We start from the raw sequence: 25,377 nt of genomic DNA, 5'->3' as shown, positions 1-25,377 counted from the left end.
GAAAGCCGTAGTGAAAAATTTAAACTAAGTTACAATTCTGGTAGGCTCATGAAAAACACAATCATTGTAAATTCCGTATGTTGTACATTTCTCACGAACGTACTGGAAGTAAATAATACCGTTTGACTCTTGTGTTATTGTGAATATTGGTACCCTGTATTAAAAAAAAAATGATAAGATAGGGAACGATTTGTCATATTTAGCGATTAACTAAGTCTATACACTCACTATAAGCGGAGATACGCGTTTAAGGAAAAGGTTGCACGTTGCGGATTCCGTTCACAACCTGTTTCATAATTTAGTTTATCTAGTATACCCAGTTTATCTAGAACTTTTAAATCCTGTTAAAATTGTCTTAAATTTACCTAAGTCTTTTAGAGGTTTGCATGTCCAGTCCAGATAATGGTAAATATTAAGTAATATTTCTATTCCTAGCTGCATATATGGCTTACAATTGCTTAAAGAGGATATGCTACTCGTGACTCTTAACTTTCGCGTAGTATCAGTTCTAAATAAATATGTCATATATTATCATTATCGTTAAATATATACATGATATATTTTCATATACCGGAATATCCATGAAGTCCGTTGCCACCCCTATAATTCCGAAACATTTAAGATCTGCGAACTACACCGAAAACCTTATTTCATTATTTTAAGAAATTGATGTTTTGAGCTAAATGGATCCCTCTAGTGACGTCACAATAGTGGTTGGACAGGGGACAACTCAATGTAGCAAATTGGGTCAAAGAGTGTGTAATTTTATAATTTGAATAGGTTTAACGATAGAAATAAGTGGTAGAAGTTTCGGATCGCTCGGAGGGACCTATCGACAGTGACATCAAAATCAGGGTTCACAAAATGCCATTGTCACCTCTATACCTAGCTAGTTCCGAAACGGAACAGGACGTTTGGGCGCCACCATTTGGGCGCGGATGTTCCGGCGCTGCCGTTTGGTCACCGGACGTTTGGGCGCAAAGCCGTTTAGGCGCCAGACGTTTGGGCGCGAGGTACATAGTAAAAATCACAATTTACGACATATAAAGTAAGCTAGGCACTGAAAACTAAGCGCGAATCAAGATATATATACATTTCCTACACTTCTATCTTTATCTCACCTCATTTATCTATCTGTTTTCTATCTCTATCTTATTTATTCATCTAAATTAAATAGTTTATTACGTTTGAATAGTATATTAAATAGTTCATTTGTTGCCTAACCTCGTAATGGATTGATTTTTCGCTTGTTCACGATTCTTGTACTTCTGATCTAATGTTGATTTAATTTTTGTATTATATAAGAAAGCTAGGATGTGAAGGAATCAGACGAACTGTTAATAATTTTCTTAATGTTAATTAAAACATATTGATTTAATTTTTGTATGTTTTTAAAAAAATTAATAATTACATATTTATGAATATTAAAATTTGTTTCTTTTCGTATTTCAAACTCTTCTCTTCCTTAAGTCCAATAAAGAACTACCAGTAAAAGATTTCCGCGCACTCGAGTTGAGAGAAGTGGCCCCGCGTAGCGTAGTCGCTAACACACTCGCCTTCGGTGCGAGCGGTCCCGCGTTCGATTCCCGGTGGGTGCACTCGGTCGAAAAAGTGTAACACGCTCTTTCAGGCCAGCCACCCTGAATGAGGTTTTCCTGGGTTTTCCTCATTCACACCAGGCAAATACCGGGGTGGTACCTAATTTATAGGTCCATGCCGCTTCCTTCCTTCCCTTTCCCTGGATAGTATGTTCCCTCAAACGCGACGGGCTAAATGGCCTTAGATGCCGAGAGCCCAGAAATCTAAAAATCCTAAATCTTAATCGAGTAGAGGGAAAGATATTTCGCATATAGGGTGTCTAAGGCATTGAGTTTAGGAACTACAGTATGCTGTATTTCTGGTATCACTTTATTTTTTTTTTTATTAACATTCCAATATAAAAATCAAGACTTAACACACTTTTTTTTCGTCCCATTGTAAGCATTTAATCTGCATTAAAGAAAGTGGCGAAAGGAAAAAAAAGAACGATTTCAAAGTGAAAAATAATAGTTAAATGTACATATATTGGTCATTTAGCCACTAGAAATGTGTTTGACATTCACACTTATTGTAACTACAGTAGAAGGCCTGCTTTAAGTTTTTTTTTAATGGAATAGACTCACTATGTATGTAATACAATCAACCATATCTAGTCTGGTCTACTTATCTTTGGCTTGAAAAGTTATCAAATAAAAAGCACACTTAACTTTGGTTGAAACTTAAATTTACAAAATTTAATTGTTAATTAAGTTTTTAGAATTTTGAAATTTCAGTTATTCTAGTATGTAAAACAAAATCCAGTATAATTCAAGGACTTCCACTACAGTAGACACCTTGTGATATCTTGATTCGAACTTAGTACTCAGCGCCTAACATAATGACTTTTTAATTTAACTCGCGCCCAAACGTCTGGCGCCCAAATGGCTTCGCGCCCAAACGTCCAGTGCCCAAACGGCGGGGCCCAAACGTCCGCGCCCAAACGGCGGCGCCCAAACGTCACGTACCGTTCCGAAACGGCTAAAAGTGTGTAACAACTATGAAACACAGGGCCATGGCGACTCAGTATTAGAGCGCTCATTTCTGGTATATGATTCAATTCTGGCTTCTGTCAAATGAGATTTATAGTGGACGAACACCATATGCGTGAGTTTCCTTGGGATTCTCATCACCACATTCCCCTTAGTCTCGGTGCTTAATCGCGGGATGCTAAACTAAAAATACTTATGAAACACGTCTTCAATTAGTTTGACGAAGAACATTTTGAACAAAAACTAAGTGAACCTAGAATGCTCCTTAATTGAGACTCAAAAAATTTCAAGTGGCAATAGACATCATACTACCTTATTCAGAAAGTCTTCGTACAGTGACATTTGGGTTGCTATATTACCTATGTTCAAAATGGCAGGGATCAAACATACAAATGACCCCAAAAAGGACTATGTAGAAAAAATGCGCATATATACCAAGTTTTCTTCAACTTTTTTGTTTCCCTCAAACAATTTCTCTTCGTTCTCTGTTGGAAGGTAATCAGGAGTTTTGAAAGACGTAGATGAAAAGAATAACCTACTCTTTGGTTGTAGAAGAAACTGAAATAGTATTGCAGAAATTGTGGCTACAGAGGCAAGAACTTAGCTTTTTCCAGTATAAAGCCATCCCAAGAACTGAACATTCGCAGAACAAAAGCAGTGGCAGTTGTATTCTTTATACGGAAATTTGAGTCGGAAATGGGATTTGTGAAGCAAGCCCCTTTTACGAAAACTGACATTTGTTCTCTCACTCTTCGTAAAACAAAGAGAGGAGTGCAAGGGAAAGATCTTTCAGAAAAGCCAATTGGAGCTGAACCCCGTTTGTTTCCTTTCTTTCCGTCCCTCATCTTTTGACGTCAGGAAGCGAGAAAAGAGGAAACTTGCCGCTGTTCTGTATATTCTTCCTCCTCGAAACTTCCAAAGTAAACATTTGTGGTAATGAGAAAGGAACGTGTTTATTTTCTTAGCAATTACATAGAGCTTGACTTGGCTGCATCAAAGAAGATCTAAAAATTAACTTTTAAACTTCTTTCAAGAAAAAAAAAAAAGACAAAAAGAGTATGTTTTGAAATATTTATCTTTGCTGTTGGCGAATTTATTCTTTTGTTTTCTCATGCATTTTCTATTTACTTGCGTCTTTGAGCTAACTGTTGAAAGCCTGGGTGAAATTTGTTGTGAATTTCATGCCTGAAAGTAAAACAAGAACTTCATGAACAACTTGTGTTTGGTAATTGTGATCCAAGGTTGGTGTGAGGTTTCACCTCAATGTTACTCCCTCGTCCTCTTTGTTTGTAAATTAGTTTGAGGGTGAGTGGTCTTAAAACGGTAGGAAATGTCTTGAGGTCAATGTTTAATGAGTTTATATAGTCAACATTACGTGATGTTGACCGTGAGTAAAGTGTGTTGGTCAGAAATGTTTTGAGATAAGTCACAATCAATTTATGTTGTAAAATGTAACATAAATAGAACATAACAAAATACGTTGCAATTAGACACTACAAATTGTTAAAATAATCGTAAACGAAACATCCAAAAACAATAGAAAGGAGAAAATTCTATAATATTATTAATGTTTAACGAATATATATATAGGGGGTTTCAAAACAACACCGACAACGTTTGAGAGGTGATTCCTGACACCAAGATAAGACAAAAAGTATAGACCAACCTGGGTACACAAATGCTTTCTTTCGGAATTACAGGCTGTCGAAAACATGAAAAAACGAACTTTAAAGGTCCAAAGCTTCAATACTATGGAACCTACCGTAGGGTGAAGACTTCACTTAAAAACTAGTATATGTCCTATCCAAAAATACATGTTTCAAAATCCTGCGGTACTTCCACAACAATTTTTATAGAGGTAGTTGGTGATTACTTCAAATTATCTGTTCGTAGCCAAACTCCCTCTCAAACGGGTCGGGTTGACCCGACCCGACCCGTGACCCGAGTCGGTTCAGGCTACTCGGGTCGGGTTGTCCGGTCGGGTCAGCTCGGGTCGGGTTGTCGGATCAGACTACTTGGGTCGGGTTGTCCGGTCGGGTCAGCTCGGGTCGGGTTATCGGGTCAGGTCACTCGGATCGGGTTGTCGGTCGGGTCAGTCGGGTCAGTTCACTTTGGTCAACTGAGTTTAGGTCGAGCTTAAACTTGGCTGGAGTTAAAAGCTGCTGTTTTTCACTAGCTGCCTAATTAAAAATAGCAATTTTCAATTGATTTTATAGAAACCATAAATCTATTTTGAACACTTGCAGCTAGTTTTTTTTATGGTAAATGCTTATTTTTGTACTTGTGTGTACTTTAATTTTTAAATGTGGAAGATTGGTTTTACCAATCGACTGTAATATTAATATCTACGCCAATATGGAGTCTGGATTTAGAACAAAACTAGAAGTTGTTTAAGCAGGGCCAAAAGAAAGATTGGATATGGACGACCAAGCCCAAGCAGGGCCGCGGTGGCTCAGTGGTAGAGAATTCATCTCTGGTGCATGGTGTCCATGGTTCGATCCCAGCTTATGCTAAGTGGGCTTTGTGGTGGAGAAACGCCGTGTAGTTGGTTTTCTCGGGGTTCTCCTGTTTCCTCCCACTTTCTTCATTCCACCATTTCATTCATTTCTCATGGTCACCATATCCGTTAGCCTCGGTGCAGAATCGAGAGAGACCTTAAACTGAATATTTCATTTTACTTCACCAAGCCCAAGAACATCGATACAAGAACAAGATAAAGATTGGATATGCAAGACGAAGTGCATAGTAATCTTGCTCTTGGCCTTGTTTTGGTGCTCACCAAGTAGCGATGACCATATTTTCTTGCTTTCCGTATAGTATGAAAGACCATAATCAAAATCATACTTGGACTTTATTTGTACCGATGAGGCTAGCATTCTTGGCTCTTGTATAGCATGAAGGACCACCAAGACTATGAAATGCAGGACCAGGACTTGACTGTGCAAGACAAAGAATAAGACGCAGTATTGATGACCAAGACCCAGGGTACGAATTGTTTGAATTTCATTTGTTTTGCTGAAAGTAATGAAATAAAATTAGTACTCTATAATTAATTATCATACTGTGTTTTTAAATTTTAAATTACAAAATTCATATTATGTATCTTCTTACTTGCAACTATATATACTGTAAAATACGTTTTAATTACCGAGAAAGAAAAATCGAAGTGGCGCGGGTCCCGGAATCATACGATCCTATTTTGGAATGAAAGTTGAAAGGTTTGAAAAAATCACAGGTGTTCTCCCGTTTCCTCAACCCTTATCATTATAGTTAAACGATTTCCTTTTGTCTCCGCGAAGAGACTCTTGCTACTGCCTTCCGAGAAGACCTCCTGCCTTCCGAGCAGGTGAGAACACTGACCTTCAAGAAAAATTTCGTCACGTAGAACTAAAGCAAGAAAAAAAAATCTCCCACGTCGGACATTGGTATCAGTTATAAAAAGAAATAACCAAACCTCAAAAGTGCCAAATATTCATTAAGATGCATATACAAATCTCCCGCTTGATCTAGCTAGTGGTTAACGTGTAAGACTTCGGTACACGTGGTCCGGGTTTAATTCCCAATGGGAGTGCATTTTGGCGTTCACTCAGTGTCGTGATCGTAGTGCTCTCAAACAGGTCGGGTCAATCGGGTCAGCTCGGGTCGGGTTGTCGAGTCGGGTCAATCGAGTCAGCTCGGATCGGGTTGTCAGGTCAGGTTAATCGGGTCGGGTCGGTCTTCAACTCGACCCGACCCGTTGAGAGCACTAGTTGGTGGTGCATCAGAGTGGATGATGATGGGTAATGGGCCACGGTGGGTCGTGGGTCATAGGTGGTGGGTTAATGGGTCATGGGTCAAGTTTTCATTGACCCACGCTGTCTCTGGCTTATACTCGTAGCTTTTGTAAAAAAGGAGAAAAATTAATTTCTTTGGAAACCTAAAAATTGATTCTGTATGAGAACCATGCAAGTTGTTGAAGTGAAATTGATATTGTAACATACCCCCATAAAACTCTTCACTGTGATACCAGCATAAGCAAAGTAGGAGTATGGTTAATGAGATATAGACTAAAATTATTATTAACTCGTAAATTTTAATTTCTGTTTAACTAAAATATTTTTCAGAGATGATACATGAGTCAATCGATTCTAAGTGATCATGCATGTGCCGTTCGACCATCTCCAAAAAATCTAATTTTTTCATGAATGTTTATTCTATATCAGGGTACTTCAAAACTACAATTAATTATTTTTTTTACAACATCTCATGGCAACACAGCGGCTGTCGCCATTTTGCGTTTTCTCGATTTTAGGCGCTTACGTTGTTTTGAATATCTCAGCATGGATTTGTCCTACCAAATTGAAAATTACTGGACATCTCCAACTCGTGCAGAGTTAGAACTTTGATCTCTTAACAATTTTGCCTAAAACCAGTTGAAGGGGATGAAATCAGGGTCTACAACAGCAACATTTTTGGACATTGAAGACATGTTTGGGAAGAGGAAACAACTGACGTAGAGGTCTGAATTTGTGTATACATGTAGTCCGGGGTCATAAGTTAATACACAGAAATTTACAGACCTGTAGTTGCTCCCAAAGACCTTAAAGAAAAAAATTCGTAAGTTGGGAAATTATGCCAATTTGTCATGTTTCACTGTTCAATATCTCCAATGGGCCTTGATTAAAAAATCTGAAATTTTGGGAATGTTGTGTCCTTTAATATATCATAACGCACAACAAAGCGCGTTTTGTGTTTTGAGCAGAAGGGAGTCAAAGTATTAAGTAATGACGTCATACTCCAGGAGTGTTTTGTTCATAAATTTAACTGGAAATTTGTTGTTGTGAAGTAAAATAAAGTAGGATGAATGGTTAGTCTAGTCAAGGCTTTCAAGCTCGTTTTTTTATTTTTTTCCCCTCTCGTTGTAACACTGTCTTATCACACCCACAGCAGCACTGATGAAGAATGCCGCTATCAGCAGAAGGCGAGGAAAGTCAAAATGCACACTTGACAAAAAGGTTCGTAAGAACCAGCGGCGTAGTGTAAGGGAACGCCGGTATGCCCGGCATCCCCTATTAATAAGAAAAAATACGTATTTCATTGTATATAAATTGTTTGCTTGTAATTATTACAATTATTTCCACTGCAATCTTCTGGATGTGCTCTCTCGCCTTACTTTGATAAGCGGAACCTACGCATGCGCGTCACTCAGATGCACATTTTCTGTCTTTCCTCTTGTCGTATGCTATGTTCCTTGGGCATCCAGGCCTACTGCAAGAAACGGGGTTTTCGTCTGCTTTCTGTGAAGTGCGCATGCGCAACTACTTGCTTTCTTAACTCCCTTCACCCCTTGCAACTACATTTTGCTTTAGATATACGCTGGCATATCTTCAAGTATTTCCAACTCTATCTATTTTGAACTAAGTATAGTTTCTGTATAGAACGTACGAGCGCTAACGTCAAGGAAAGAGAACAAAACAGAAATGGCTAGTTCAATGCCTTTTTGAAGCATGTCGGTTATGTAAATAATGGTATGTAAATAGTTATGCTTTAATCGTAATTAAATGCATCGTAATTGTAATCGTAATTAAAGGCAAACTATTAATCTTCATCATAAATACTTAGTATGTCCAATGGCGTGGCCAGAAACTCTTTGAGGGAGCTCACACACACAAACATAAATATAAAGCATTCTGTAGAATCACAGTCACCGATCTGGTAGACCAAGAGAGCCAGCATTCTCGCCCCTCAAAAAGATTGCTTGGGCCCTTCAGTCATTAGCACATATCCCGAGGAGATTAGGGGGACATGTCCCCTCCACCCGATTTGAAATTGTGATGATTTGTATCCGAATGCCACAAAGGAAAGTGAGATGAAATTGTTTCCCTTGACTTGTTTCATTGAAAAAAAAGAATCGTGTTTTTTAATAGACCTATTTCATTATCATTTATTATTGTTAGTCTATTTTCAACTATTTGTTTAATTCCTGTAACGATTCCTATAATGCTATTGTGATCATAATTTTGCTCAAATAAGAGTATTGTTGCGCCATACGTAGTTGATTTCCTTTCAAAGTTTTGGGGAAGTCATTATTTATATTATTACAAAACAATTGTCCTAAAATTTTAATGTGGATCATTGTGGATGCGTAAATAGAAACATATTAATTATAAATATGCATGTATTCAGATTTCAGAATGTGTTCACGACATTTGATACGTATCACAATTTTATCTACATCGCCTGGTATATAATATACAACAGGTTCACCTCAGAAATCAGATTCATCTACCGTAATATGAGTTTCATCACCCCTCCCCCCAGAGTAAGCCTCAAATATGCCCTCCTCCCTCAAATCTGCCCTCCTCTAAATGTTGAAGACAACTCTGATCCTCCACAGCATAGGAAGCATGTGTTTTTCAACTTCATAAATATTTTAAACATCGCTTTAAAAAATGGGAACGGTCTTACCCGTTCCCCGAATGTTGAAGACAGATTTGCGCCCCTGCCTTCAGTATCTGATATATCTGACAACGAAATACATACTCAGAAACAGGCCCCCAGAGTTGGTTTAAGTGTTTTCTGTTTACATCTTCAAATGATATACGTATACACTCAGGCCCATATTCACGAATGGGCGTCTGAGTTTCGGACTCAAGATGATAAATTTCTAGGGTTGACTTTTTAAAGAACGAGATTGAAGTATGGTATGCGGTGAAAGAAGCTGCTTACGAGAAAGAAATAAAGGGAACTATACTGGAAACAATGTTCATACAACAGCGGGGCCGAGTTTTCTTGTCGCACGGTAGTGGTAAGAAGAAGCTGAGACAATTGCTTATTGGCACCTGACGTAATCCACGCATTTGCTTCTGTATACCCCACTAGGCCACCAATTAGGGGGCCTCCCCCATAAATTGTTTACAACCCTATATTTCCCATCGGTATAACTATGTATTGCTGATTTTAGTAGTATTGTATCGCACAAGTGACTAACTTTGGCATCCCCATTTCAGAATACCACGCTACGCTACTGGTAAGAACTCCTTGCTCTTGTTGCTTGCAATATCAATGATATTCAATCATGTTTATTCCTGTTTTCACTGTCAACTCATGCAGAAGACTGTTGTCCTTTCGTTTGATCTACATTCCGCAGTCAGTGTTTACAGCGAGTAAGTGTTCAAGGACTGACTTACGTATATTCTTACAAGAATACAGTTATAGATATGCGACAATCATTTTGGACATGAGCAGTGGTGCCCCCCCCCCCTTTATGTCCATGACGCACCCCCCCAATTGTCTATCCATAGGTGTTCTTCCATGAAAAAAAAATCTTTTCGATTAATTTTTTACACCCCCTCAAACATATTTATATAGGTTTTTAACCCCCCCAAATATTTCAGTGACGCAGTTTGCGTCATAGCCCCCCCCTTGTGGGCACCCCTGGACATGAGTGTGCATTACAAGAGAAGCTGGAAGTGACCTGACCTCACCTGTATACACAGTTCAATACCCGCGGTGCATGTTGTGAATGTTGCTGCTAGAGAATTAGGCGTAATTATCTGGATTTCACGGCGTGTATTCTCATGTAACTTGTCGTGACAGCATGGTAAATCCGTGAAATGTGCCAACAGTGAAATTCTGCGAGCTATGTGTGGGTCTCTTGTTTCAGTGTAGCCTGGCGTACTGTTCATGGTGTTCCGTGCAACTTGCATCTTCTGGTGCTCTTTATCACAATTGCCACCAGTGAAGTGTACCAAGTATTGTTTCATGAATTTGTGAACCAGTTTAATGTCGAGGAACTGACACTTAACTGGTGTGAGCAAGATGGACCAACATACCATACGTCGAAAGCGTGTACGGTATGGCTGCGGTGGAATCATATTTCCCTAACAGAGTTATTTCCAATGGATTATGGTCCCCAAAGTCACCTAACTTCACCTGCTGACACTTTTCTGTGAGGCCAGGGAACGCGGTGGCTCAGTGGTAGAACGTTCACCTCCGGTGCTTGGGGTCCTTGGTTCGATCCCAGCTCGCGGCGTGTGGACTTTGTGGTGGACAAATATCATGCCCGTGGGTTTTATCGGGGTTCTCCCGTTTCCTCCCACTTTCTTCATTCCCCCATTTCATTCATTTCTCATCATCACCGTCTCCTTTAGCCTAACCAGCATAATCGTGGGACCTAAAATTTCATTTCATTTTATTTCTTTTCTTTTCTGTGAGACCATGTTGAAAGATGCGTACAAGAACAAACTACGCACAATCGAGGATAATGGACGAGTATAATGATAATGGTCGATAATGTAAATTTCACTTAAACATTAAACCGTACTCCAATGTTTTTAAGTCCCAGATCCATTTTTCATTTTGTCCCACCAAATACTGTTTTCTCATTTGTACTGCATTTTTATAAAAATATTGTTTTTAGAAGGTTTTGTTTACGATTATTTACCTTTTAGTCAACATTCCATATCCTGCAAACAATTCTTTACTCCTAAGTTTCTTAACACGAAAATTCTGCATATCTGTACAAGGTAATAGTTACTAATTTTTCCGTTAAAGGCATCACTTTGAACTGTGGAACCAGCATTAAACTATTCTGTCATTTGTTAGTCAACTAACATTTCCTACGCGTAGACGCAATCTAAATACATTTGTAATAACTTAATTAATTTTGCAGTGAAAATGACGCGAAGTACAATATCATACGGGTTTACGTATTGTACGAAATTTCAGTGCTCTAGTTAGTGCGGAAGTGCGCAAAAATTAAGTTGCAAGATTTGACTTTAATAAACAAACAGAAAAGTAAGCCAGTGAAAGTATTGTAAATAAATTAAAGGGAATGACTTGGACACTGTAGATTGATCAAAGGTTTCATGTGAAGTAATTTATTTTAGTTGACTGAACCATTGACAGTACACAAAATCAATTGAAAGGAAACTACTTTTTCACAAACCTTTGCACTCTTCAAAAACAAACCGCGTAACTCAATTTGTATCACTCCGCGCACGAGTATTCAGCGATTGGTGCAGGAGAAAATGCTTCGTCTGTTTCCCGCAATATTTCTGCTTCTGCACGTGCATGTAATCCTTCACTGGTAACCTTCCTGCCTGCATGGCCATCATCAAATATAGCGTGCGCTCTGCGTATTTGTGAGTGGGTGTAGCTGTTTTCCTGTTAAATTTAAATTTTTGTGTAAGATGTCAATCCACATATACAGATGTGCTTTTAATTGAAACCAAAATGTTCTTAGTGTGATTTAAAAATACAATAATTGCTATTTAGGTTGAACAAGTGGAATTTCTTGGGGATTATTTTCTTATGGAAGAATAATGGTCATTTGGCTCATTGCAAGTGTTGCTCACTTCTGATTATATTTCGTTTTTTTTTTTTTTTTTTTTTTTTTTTTTGTGAAGAATCGTAGTCAGACTGTTTAGTCAGTTTCAGAGAACTGGGATGCAAATGTTCATTATGTTACCCAAAAGAAAAACTTAGCCCTTGTACTAAATTTCTATTTAATATATTAAATGCATCATACTTCAGATAATTGGAGAGACTTTCATTGGATATAAAAAGTTGTAGGCCTATTATTTTAAAGATAAGTAAGAAATAAAGATAAAAGCAATTTCACCGATTCGAAGTAGCGTAACGTCTGATGTTAATTCTGTATGTTATAATCAGGGGTAAAAGTGGATCTGAAAAGGTAGGGGTACGGTAGCAAGCGGCATGACGTCACGCCGTCCCCCCGCCTATCCTTGCCCATTTTAATTTCTTCGGAACTGGGGGACGTCGTACATATTTTTCCAAGGTCGGGGATGGCGTTCTCCCGCGTTCCCCCACTTTTACCCCTGGTTATAATTCGCATATCGATTAAAAGAAACGATCGGGTTTAACTCTTAACATACCAAGCGGGGTCCTCTAGGAACCCCAGAGGGCGATATTTGGTGATACTGCTGCAACTATAAGAATCAATTTATTTTGGATTTTTATGTGTGTCCTGCATCCGTTTGGGATATACTATCTATTACATAATTAGATCAACGATGCGTTCGTTAAAAAAAAAAATACAAAAAATAAAAACATACTTGAAAATGTAAAAGCTCCATTGTTAAACTTGTATTTCAGATTTACGAACACAAAAGTATAAAATTGTACGAAAAACTGAATATTGTTAAAGTAAACATAATATTTTATGTCAACAATGCTCATTTAAATTAGGTAAGCTTTTAGACATCATCAATAATAATAATAATAATAATAATAATAATAATAATAATAATAATAATAATAATAATAATAATAATAATAATAATAATTTGAGTTGCAATACTATGTTGAGAAATTAAAATAATACTTGGGGTCGCCAGAAGACCCCAGCTTTGTAAACAACGTTGACGAGTTAGGCTTGGTACGTTAAGGGTTAAATGAACATTTAAGAGTCGTAAGAATGATTGTCCGTTCTCAGGAGTAACAAAATATCTGAAAAAATCTTCAAGCCATGATTTGCAGTTACAGGGAAAATTTAAGATATTGTTCAGCCCGGCTTCCAGGCATGGACGTCCGCAGGACTTTTTCAAGGAGATAAAATACTGATTCCACGGAAGGGGGGACAAAAGACCGACACACAAACTCAGTCGCGAATACACAATATTTTGATAAAAGAGGGCACATAATACATAAAGTAAAACAACAGTTATTTACGCGCGTATGCTTATTAACTACAGTAAATAATCTATAATACCAGATACTATATTATTTAATATGAATATATTTGGTCTAGGAATTAATTCGTGCGGGTGGACAAGAGATGGCGCAACGAACGGAGCGTCCCACAGTTCCGTGTATCCACACATCTGTTGCAAACCCCTGTCATCGCGTATCGTTCGTAGTATAGGGCAGTGGATTAAAGCGTCAACAACACCAGTTTGTAGTTAAGTGAACATGGCGCAATTTCTGCCTGATAAAGTGTTTTTGCGGGGTGTCCTGCTGCATTATTTAACATGCAGAAAAGTGCGACTGAAAGTCATCGTATTTTGGTGGAAGTGTATGGTGACCATGCTCTAGCTGAGCGAACGTGTCAGAAGTGGTTTGCACGGTTTAGAAGTGGTGATTTCGGCTTGGCAGACCAAGAGCGAGCTGGACAGCCAAAAAAATTTCAAGACGAAGAATTGACAGCATTGCTCGAGCAGGATTCGTGTCAAACGCAGGAACAACTTGCAGCAGCATTAGGCGTTGATCAAACAACAGTCTCCAAACGCTTGAAAGCCATGGGAATGATTCAAAAGATGTCACATTGGGTTCCACATGAATTGAAAGACAGAGACGTTGAAAGACGAAAAACCATTTGCGAATTGCTGCTTCAACGACAGAGCAGAAAGGGGTTTCTGCATCGAATTATTACGGGTGATGAGAAGTGGATCCATTACGAGAACCCTAAACGAAAAAAGGCCTGGGTGAAACCAGGTGAACCAGGTCCATCACAACCAAAACGAGATATTCACTGTGCAAAGGTTATGCTGTGCATATGGTGGGATATGAAAGGTGTGGTGTACTATGAGCTGCTGCAACCGGGTGAAACTATGAATGGAGAACGTTATCGACGACAATTAATGCGTTTGAAGCAAGCTCTGGCCAGAACACGACCAGAATGGGAGAACAGACATGATAAACTTATTGTTCAACATGATAACGCTCGCCCACATGTCGCAAAACCGGTCAAAACCTATTTAGAAAATGTCGGATGGGAAGTTTTACCCCACCCGCCGTATTCACCAGACGTTGCTCCTTAGGACTACTACTTGTTCGATTGCATGAACAACGATTTGATTGGACAGCGGTTTACTTCTTCAGAAGATATCGAAACATGGGTCTCTGACTGGATCGCTTCCAAGGATGAGGACTTCTTTCGCCACGGAATCCGTACATTGCCTGACAGATGGGCAAAAGTGGTGGCTAGCGATGGACAATATTTTTCTTAAGGTATTTATGTATTTTGTGTTTGTACTACAGCTTCAATGTGTGCGTACCAACCGCACGAATTAATTCCTAGACCAAATATTAAGTGTTATAACATTTAAGTAAGCAAATTAGTCTTGACATGCACTTCCAAAAACCTTTCAAAACCCAGGGAGGCAACATCCCCTCTGCCCCTTCCCCGCTGCGGGCAGCCATGCTTCCTAGTGTTCTTTGTCTATATTTATATGCTGCTTCAAAGATTCAGGAGAGAGAAAATGCATCTTGGTAATCTATCAGAAGTCCATGCCATTTCATTTTCAATCTCCCGCTCTTCGGTTTGTTTCTTAATTTGTTAGCTCGAGGTTTTCTATAAACTTTTTAGTCTGTTAGTTGGCAACATTTACACACTGCCGTCTGCGTTGTTTACAAGAGCTGCAAAGCTTCGTGAAAAAACGATTAGATACTTTCAAAATGTAGGTATAAAGAAGAATGAAGACTGTCTGATGAAGCCAGCATGTTCAGTTAGTTGGCGAAACTGTCACACGTTTATTATTTTATAAATAAACGTTGCACGTTGCTTTGCTCAGCGATTTGTAATTTTAGTGTAAGTTGTTCTAGATAGCAAAGCTAGGATGAACCAGCTAACAATTTTAAAAAATGTTCAGCCATACGTGGCTGGCTGGCGTGTTTTAATAATGAAGAACTTATTTTTGTAGTTTATTTTATTTTATTTTATTTTTTTTACTGACAACACTTCCTGCAAATATTAATCAGGTTTTAATAGTGACATACCAGGAAATTTACTCTTACAGCCATACATTGCAAAATATATTAGCTGTAAGAGTAAGTTTCCTTTAAAGACAACTGAAGCCTGTTGATTTCCAACCCGTGCATTTACACCATTACCATTAAAATTAAAACATTAACAATTCCCCTCCCCCCAAACCGTCGTCTGTCATGATCATCAAGTAGTCTCGAGGTCAAACTTCGAAAGATCTGAAAAATCTGCAAAACATGTTGCAGAACAGATCTGGATGGGATTGCCATTCGTCTCAGTTTTGTCGGAACAGTACCGATTTTAGAGAAATGTCCCGCATTCTGACATGGCTCTGTTAGGACTTTAGCTAAAGAAAGTCCCGACCTTCATATTTATTGATGAAATTTGCAACTATTATTATTATTATTATTATTATTATTATTATTATTATTATTATTATTATTATTATTATTATTATTATTATTATTATTATTATTATTATAACTTTGATTTTACATTATCATAAAAAGCTTTCAAAATAAGAGGAAACCTCACAACAGCGGCAGAAGCATTGTACTTGGCAACAGACAGTCGAAGCTCATTTCGTAATTGGTCAAGATCGACTTCTCAAGCCAGCAACAAATAACCAGAAAATACATTTATATGTAACTACCACCAGCAGCAGTAGACCAAGAATGGCAGCAGCAGAGCAATAAAACAACCTATGATAGTGTTCCTACAACAAAAAATGGATTGGCAACTATTTATTTACAACTGACACAAAATAAATACAAATTACAAAGATAGTTCTTCAATGCAGTCGCCAGCATTGTGTGCAACCCCTTTCTAGGGAGTGTGGATATCGTTGTGTACCTGCAGCAGCATCTGTTGTATTGATAGTTCTAATGGACCGTCTACTGTTTGAAGAATCTCGTGAACAGTTCTGAAATTAATGTCATGAAGAAATTTCTTCATCATGGAAATCAAGTCAGAGTCATAAGGGCTTAAGTCCGGGGAGTAGGGTGGATGGTACAGCACTTTCCATCCTTACCGATTAAACAAATCAGCCACATCTTGCACGTATGCGCCCGAACATGGTCCAGCAAAATGGTGCATAGGTTCTGTATAAAGTCTGGGCGCAAGTTGTGTTCCAGAAAAGAACAAAAATGCTGCACATTAACATTTCTGATGTGGGGGAACGGTATGCGTTAGGATTGCACCATCCCAGTAGTACACGAGAATCACAAGTTTCATATTACTGCGATTCTGACGAACTTTGGATTTTCGTGATTACCCATAATGACACAATCGTTTGATTGGCTTTTCAATTGTGGCTTGTACAATTTGACGCATATTTCATCCAGCGTAAGAAAGTCTCTCCTCCCCGCTCGTAGTTTTGCAAGTGGGTACGAGCAGCGGCCAAAGAAAGCCTCTCCTTCCTGCTCGTAGCGTCCTAAGTGGGTACGAGAAGCGTCGTTCCGTAGCCATTTTTGGATTTCTTTCAACTCATGCGAAACCCATTGTAATGCAGTTTTTCTAATGCCCAAGAATTCCTTCAGAATATGTAGAACAGTCATATGCACTAATCCTGTCTTTTAGACTAGCTCATAAGTAGTATGGCGTTCATCCAGTCCAGTAACGTGGCAACAGCATTCACGTCTTCTTCACTGACACGAGGAAGAGCAGGCCATTGCATGTCTCCAACATTTTTTGCGTCTCTCCTTGAAGGCTCATACCCATCTTGCCACTGTTCTGTAAAACAATGCAGATTCCCCGCAAAAATATTGAAGACTCAGATGACACTCTCGTGCTGTACGACCTATGGCACGTTCGATTTTTATCCAACTCCATTGTTCTTGTTCCGAAAACACCGTGATAACAATAACCTTGCCTTACACACAATCATAGTCATACGTCTTGCAAATAAAATCAGAAAAATAAACACAGTGCTAAACAAGACTGCACTTATTTAATATGAAAACACATTTACACGTGACGTTTCGATCTTCTAGCAAAGATCATCATCAGACTACACTGATCTTGACTTGAGTGTACGTCTGATGAGGATCTTGGCTAGAAGATCGAAACGTTACGTGCAAATGTGTTTTTATATTAAATAAGTGCAGTCTTGTTCAGCAGCGTGTTTATTTTACACCGCCTGCTACACGTGGCTCTGTTCTTTTCGCCTACTGCTCTCGCGCCTGACTTCGGAAGGGAGAATCGTTTTGAGCTGAGGTAAGGTAGGTATGTGACTAACATGTGGTACGAGGGGCATTATTATATTCCGTAGGGTAGCGTCAGTGTTCCTACTATTGAAGTTCCAACCCTCGTACATTAAAGTGTTGGAATAGTTCACTATTTTTTTTTTACTTTGCTTGTATTTAGGTACGTGCAATATAGGCCTATATGTACGCTATATATTGTATTCAAATTGGCCATATTATTATATACTATAGGGCCTATATGATTTAAATTGCCTCACTTTCCTTTTATTAACATATATAGGATTAGCTCTTTACTATAGAAAGACTAAGTCTTAGGCTATTTGAGAAAGCGTTACTCCTTGTAGCGAACGCGGCCAAGGTGGCTATTCAGTAATTTTACTTTCACCAGATTTGTAAATCATACTGTGAGCCAGTCAAGGTTTCCAGGTCTTTTTGCCAGGTCCAAGTGTGTAATAGCAGAGTTCCAATACTCAGCACAAACCATCTTCCAAGCAGCTGTTTCTTGTACAATCCCTTTGCCTGGCAACACGTCTTTCCTTTTTTTCCCTACCTTTTGAAATCTTTTAAACAACAGGCGGTCTATTGTTCCGAAATACACCAAATACGCTCGAGCCGACGTTTTCTCCACGTTTTTATTGTTTCGCGTTTCTGATTAACCATCTACATTTAAATACATGGTCAGCGTATTCCAAGCGTACGCATGAGCAATAAATAGGCTTTGCGATCGCCTCAAATAGCCGGGTACTAATATTGCATTATTACTGAAAACGAAGTACTGGCTCCCCTCCCGCAACAGCTGCATGAAGTGTATCTGCATTTCGCTTTGGAAAGATAGTAGATCTGAATTGTTACTATTCCTTATCCTAACAACAATGGTACTTACATACGTACAGTACATACTATGGCATTTTAAAAAGCACTTCATTAAAAAGCTTCCTATTATACTTTTAATTAAATTAGAATTGAGTTCATGCTTGAACTGCTGAATTTTTAGCTATGCATTCGTTCAATGTTTCGATTTTCTTGACAATTGGGATCTTTATTAAAACTAAGTTTTCAGAGGACAGAACATAGCCCTATAGATTTTTCAGTCTCATTTCAAAAATAATTGAATATTCAAGACTGCTCTTTCCTCTGTGAGATTTTTAAAAATGAAATAGATCTTAGAAAAATACCAGGTTTTGTGTGGAATTCTCGTCTAATATTTTCCATCCTGGTGAGGTATATAGGGAGCTAATATCTTCAGTGTTGACCAAGACCAATTTCAAGCAAATAAAATAAAATAAAATAACAAGTAAAATCCTTGTTTGTTCCCCCCCTTTTTTTATTATGTAAGTATATTTTAATGGTTATGAAGCATGGGCACAGTAGATTCCTGGAGGACCGAAGAGTTGAGTTGATTTCAAGTTTAACGTCCCTTTAAGAAGTGAGGCTATATGAGATGGAACTACCGATTAACGTGGAATCCGAACCACCTGAGCTCTTGCCGGGAATCGAACCCGAGTATCTCACGCCAAAGGCGCGTACGCTAACCACTTAGCTATGAAGGAGCTCTGGAGAACCGAATAATTTTAGTTGTTGATAATCTGAGCGAGTTGGAAATTCTTGAGTTGAAAGGTATCAGACTTCTTAGAAAGCTATAAATAAACAGAAAGGAAAAGAAAAACATAGCCAAATAAGTAGTTAATCGATGAATTTCGTGGATGTGGGTGTTAGAAAGTAAAGTCTGACAATTTGGTGCAAAATATTATTTAATTCGGAAACTTACTGCACCGAAACTACGAGGGTGAGTCAAAAATCATCTGCACTTTTGTCGTAACTTTCCTTACATTGCACACTTTGTCTTCTGTCCTCGCATATTTTATTGTTATACTGTTGTAGTAACGCTGTGAAAGTGTGATCTTAATTCCTTCATTTTTCTTCCTTCTGTTGCAGATATATCATGGCTGCTCCAAAGAGGAACAACGAGCAGTGATCCGATTCCTCTGGTCGGAGGGTGTCAAAGGGTTATACATTCATCGCAGACTATCATCGTAATATGGGAGAAGTGCACTATCACGTAAAACTGTGTTTTTGTGGCTCGAGAAGTTTAAAAGTGGTCGAACAAGTGTAACGCATGAGGAGGGAGCAGGACGGCCATCAACCTCCACTACAGATGACAACATTCAGCAAGCTCGAGAGATGGTTCTGGCGAATAGGCGAATCACTATCGATGAGGTAGCAGCTGCTTTGAACATCAGTCATGGCTCTGCCCATCAAATCATCCACGACGAGCTCGGTTTTCATAAAGTCTGTGCACGGTGGGTATCAAGAAAGCTTACTACAGAACACAAGCTCACTCGTGTTAGGGTCTGTCAACGCTTACTCACTCACTTCAACAACGAGGGTGGTGCATTTTTAAGCAGAATAATCACTGGCGATGAAACATGGGTTCATCACTATGAGCCAGAATCAAAGCGTCAGAGTACGCAGTGGAAACACCTTGGATCTCCGACGAATAAGGAATTCAAGACTGAGCCATCCGCAGAAAAGGTTATGTTAACTGTGTTTTGGGACTCACACGGGCTCATAATGGCAGAGTTCATGGAAAAGGGAAAGACGATCAACAGTGCGAGTTATAGTGAAATGTTGGAAAAGAACCTGAAGCCGGCAATTCGCAGCAAACGCCGAGGTTTGTTGTCCAAGAAAGTTTTGTTGTTACATGACAATGCACGGCCACACACGGCTCATCACACTATTGAAACCATCAACAAGCTGAAATTTGAGTTATTGGAACACTCTCCCTACAGCCCAGACATAGCTCCATCTGACTTTCACTTGTTTGGGCCACTCAAGGATGCTTTACGTGATCGCCGATTTGCCTCAGATTTAGACGTGCAAAATGCGGTGCAAAAGTGGCTTCACGACCAACCGAAAACCTTTTATTTGGAAGGAATACGTAAGCTTATTGACCGTTGGGCCAAGTGCATTGATAAGGAGGGAGATTACGTAGAAAAATGATCTGCATAATATAACCCTAGCTTCATGTAAATAAACTGTAGAATGAAAAGTGTAGATAATTTTTGACTTGCCCTCGTAGATAGGAATAATTAATAAGAAATTCTAGTAGAATAATAATAAGCATTTTTAATAACAAAAACAAGTTAATAAAAATAGTAATAATAAACATTTATTTCAAATACCTATCTTGTTTTCAGGTCAGAAGCTGAATGGGAATCGAAAGTGTCACCTCGAGGCGAATTGTTTTATATTGAATCTGATAATTCTCCTCCAACTGCGAAACCAACAGTGGACATACCTGTAGAGCAGCCAAGCAAAGCAAGGAAACGGCATATAACCAAAGGTTAGTTGAAGATCGAAACTTTTCTTTCTTGCTGATGCTCAGATATATACGTAGTAACATTTCAAGAAAGCTAGAACAGCCACAAGCTTATTGTAAAACATGGATACAATATGATTGAAGAACACTTTCTGTTGATTTAATATACCAAAGTTCGATTGGTTGTAATAGTTCCGTAGCAGTAACATTGTTGAAAAATGAAAGTGGTTACGAAAGTTCTAATTCATGCTGATGTTAGGCAAAAAGAAGAAAATATTGCGTTATTGAAGATGATTGTTTTGTTGATGGCAGATACAGATATTTAGGATTACGATTTAGGGTTTGAGATTTAAAAGGAAGCAATTGTTTTGTAACGAACAATATTCTGTTATTATATCCTTCTCAGACCTGAAGGCGAATTTTGGTAGCTGGAGCTACCGTTGGCTTGCTCAACACTGATGCTAAGAAGCCTTCCCAGGTCCGAATTGCATCTCACCTGAATGTCACTTACTTCTAGCAACTATCTAGTAAATGTTAGTAATAATTTTTCTTTCAAAAAAAAAAAAAAAAAAAAAAAAAAAAACCATCTATAATTGATAACTTACCTCGACTTGCACGAGCACGTTTTTCAAGCTAGTGTTCTGACATCTCGATAACGTGCTGCCTCCTACAAATATTTTGTTGAATTTTTCAAGTTTCCTACGATTCGTTCAAGGTTAGGTGAGGTTTCTAACCATTAGTGTTGAGCAATGAATTAATAGCCAACAATAGCTCTAGCTACCAAAATTGGCCTTCAGGTCTGAGGAGGGTATACTAGCTTCGGCTGGTTGCGGGGATTTGGCTTCCAGACCCCCGCGTTTGGTCGGCCTACAGCTTTGCATCTAGGGGTGTTCGGAATTTCGATTTCAACTCGGGAATTCGGAATGTCCAAACTCGGAATTTTTCCGAATCCCATAATTCTGACCTTTCCAGAATTTCTTATGAAGTTCTGAGATTCCTGAATTCTGACCTGAAATTTCGTATGAATTTCCGAGATTTCGGAATTCCGAGTTTTCGAAATTCTGAAATGCCCGGTGAAAGTTTCGAGATTTCCGGAGCGATTAAAATATTAATTCAGATTCCGAAAGAAAGATTTCCATTTCGAAATCTGGAACGGCCTACTTAGAATTCCGGTGCCCATGTAGTAGATTTCTATCGTTTCCGGTTGTAGTAGCTTTCTATCACTTCCGGTTTTGATAAAGATTAGAGTAGAGATGGACTATATCGAAGACGAAAGTGCAAAACCGAATAACTCATCAAAACCAAACTTTTTAGTAGAGAGAGAATATACTTGAAGTGGTTAATAAAGTATTATCTCGTATTATAACAGTATTTCCAAGCAGATAAATTGAAAGCAAAACGGTTTGATTGCTCTCTTGGAAAGTTTGGTTTTGACACGTCACGAAGTTTTTGCACTTTCGCCGTCGATATACTTCGGATGCTTGGCTGATTGCAGAAAACAGCTTCTCCTTATCTCCGTTTCTACTTTATAGCAATCAACGTTAAAACCGGAAGTGTTTGATTTCTATCACTTACTGGTTAAGAGAGAAGATGGTATCTACTCTTAGATCGTTAAATCGATTCCAAAACATCGCTTCTCGCAATCTGATCGTTTTTGCTGTATGTAAATGAATATTGAAACCGGGAGTTGCTATGGATTTCTGTCACTTACGGATTTAGTAGAGAGTAGTTGAGGCTGAGGATGAAATCTTGAGAAGCTTAATTGATTCCAGAAAACCACAGTTTTGGTAAATATTTGCCAAATATATTATATCTTGAAACTCCTAGCATTGTTTGACAACATTCATTTCTTCCCACCTTAACTATCGCCGATCAATGTATCACATTTTATTGATCTGGACAAGCTTGCATCTAACTTCTTTTCTGAACATTATCTTATCTTAGGTTTTTGAACCAATTTTCTTTGTCTTTTCACTGCTGACTTAAAAGCTTCAATTTATTGTTGAAATTGTAGGGAGAAATTACCCTTTTCTTTGTAACTGTGCCTTTTTCTTTTAATGTTATGTGTGTTCCGTTCACATTTTCATTCAACAAAATTATTTTTTGTTGATCCAGAGACATACAAACTCCATGGTGTGTTATTTTTAATACTTTTAAAAGTGTAAAATATGTTTTTATTTGTTTTGTGATAATATGAACCCCAGATTATTAGAAAATAATATTCGAAATTTCAGTGAATTGTGTATTACTTATAAATATAGGCCTACTGTAATTTCAAATTATCATTGAAATACAAGTCTAGCCAGGTAATACACATTTTGATTCTTACAGTTAATGCCTCCGACACGCATAATCACCTCCTCCCAAACTTTTTGAATGTCTTGCTTCAATATGCTTGCGTGCTTTGATCTTTAAACGCTGCAAAAGGATTCTTTTGCATTGTCTCATTTGTATTTCGACCATAAGATGGTGTTGCTTGATTGTATTGTATTTTAGCGTTCCTTTCATTACTGAGGCTATGTAAGACGTGGATCTACAATTTGAGGTGAAATCCCAACTACCGTAATGCGTTCAAATTTTTCAAGTCTCTTCCATCGGGAATTACAGCCGTGATGCTGGCACTAAAGGTTCGCACGGTAGCCAATAAATCAACAGGAAGAGTAAGACGAAGTTGTAGCGTACAAAACGAATTATAGTTTTATGTAGGGATGGCCTATTGGATGACAGCATCTTTTCAACGGATATTAGTCGTTATTTGATTTTTCGTATTCAGTATTAGCCACGTAGTATCACTTCATTTAGAAATTGGCACTTTGACAGTTGTCTGTTACCAGTTATATTTTGTAAACCACTGACTTGATGTTGCAAGTTGCAGTGAATATGGTGGATGAATAATTTTCTTTTCATCGTTTGTTTGTACCTATATCTCCGCATAGATTATTCTTTATTACATGCTTGTTTATACTCTGTGAAATTAAGATAGGCAGTTACTTATGATGTTATGTTCCTATTGCAGATGCTCGGAAGCTAATGCGTCTTATTACAAGAAGACACAGTAAGAGGATACAGAGAAATAAAAGGCAGAATGCTGAACAACAGCAACAGCAAAATGCAAGTGGTACAGATAGCAACGTTCCTTCGCATGCACCAGTTTCGTCCAGCAACAGCACCGGTTCAACAGTTAGTGGCACAGCACCGAGTTCGCGGACTAAAGTGACCTTCCATGACTCTCAAAATGGAGAAGTGCGCGAAGTAAATATTTCAGTAGATCCGCATCGCCATAATCTAGGTCGTCGTGCAACGCTGTGTGAAATGTTGTTAGGATTGATTCCAGGAACATTTTCAGGTGCAGACTTGGAACAGTCTCCGGATGATGATCGAATAATGGTGGCTGGATTCATTCCAGATGGTGAAGCTATTCGACACAGAAGTATCAAAATTGGTAAGTAAGGATTATTATTATTATTATTATTATTATTATTATTATTATTATTATTATTATTATCTGCAAGTTGCCTACACGCTTTCGATGTCTCCTGGCATCAGGTAAGATGCAGCCTGGCCGTAAACTATGAGGAATTAGCGTGATTGGCAGAGTGCGGCGTTTTGTGTTTGTAATAAGGATTAACAATATGTACATATTTTCGCCTAGACGTATATGCAACCCACAAATCATTAATGTTTTGAAGTTTGCATATTAGCATTACCCACAGACTGAGCTGTTCTTGCTTTATAAATACTTAACTCACTCTATGGCCTATGGAACCCGGTGGTTCAATGCCGCATTCACAATACCTGTCCCCTAACCTTCGTCCTTATCCAACTGGATCTAGTTTCAACTTTGTATTTCTATTTATACGAGATCTATCTTAATATTGTCCTTCCACCTAAATATTCCTAATATACCCTAACCTTCGTCCTTCAATATAACCAACGAGAACTGCACCTACATTTATGCATCTGGAACCTAAATAGCAACCCTTTTAACATTTACATGCTATTAGCTTCAAGAGTTTTTCGGGAGCGGGTGTTTTAAGCGTGGTGATTAGAACCAAAGAAATTTCATCTTCTTTCTGTAAATCCCATTTTTCTGCTGGTAACACATTGCCTTTCCAGAGTTGAACTTGATGAAACATTCTGAATAGGTGTTGTTGGGGGAAGATTATCCAAGTTACAGTAAGGTGTTACAGGAAGAACGCAATAGGGGAAGGATAGGGGGTGACAAAAACTTAGAATTAAACGAAATTCTAAATGCAACCGATAAACAAAAGCTATCAACCCTTGCCGAATTTCTGCAGCCATTCTATCGTTTACGGGAAGAAGCTTTGAAAGAGGTTGAGGACAACAATGCACCCTCTACTTCATCATAAGAAAACAAACATTTGTTAATTAATCTTTTAGTGTACCTATTCATTTGTATTTGTTGTTGTGTGCATTCACATTAGGAGTGTGTCACAAACGCGTAGAATTGTATTATAGGCCACAGGCCTTCAATACAAATAAATAAATATTTAAAAAAAAATGTTCGTTGCGCAAAACTTTTCCTGAGAAAGTGTGACTCTAAGTCATGGGTACATTGTA

At 38.3% G+C, this 25,377-nt stretch overlaps 1 protein-coding gene across 4 annotated transcripts in view; it reads left to right on the top strand.

Annotated features, from left to right (window-relative positions):
* in (inturned planar cell polarity protein) overlaps nt 1–25,377 on the top strand; it is a 666,765-nt gene that overhangs the window by 32,939 nt on the left and 608,449 nt on the right. For 2 of the 4 annotated variants that reach the window (XM_081752327.1, XM_081752328.1), the window contains exons 2-3: nt 20,675–20,820; nt 23,813–24,238. In XM_081752327.1, the coding sequence (XP_081608453.1) occupies nt 20,675–20,820; nt 23,813–24,238 (572 nt within the window). Of the gene's footprint in view, nt 1–11,491; nt 11,736–20,674; nt 20,821–23,812; nt 24,239–25,377 lie in introns of those variants that run through there. The other 2 variants (XM_081752329.1, XM_081752330.1) reach the window with 2 other exon arrangements.

Source organism: Thermobia domestica, chromosome 3, assembly GCF_964235325.1.
Source record: "Thermobia domestica chromosome 3, izTheDome1.hap1.1, whole genome shotgun sequence".
Classification (NCBI taxonomy): domain Eukaryota; kingdom Metazoa; phylum Arthropoda; class Insecta; order Zygentoma; family Lepismatidae; genus Thermobia; species Thermobia domestica.
This window is presented reverse-complemented; position numbering and strand designations above follow the sequence as displayed.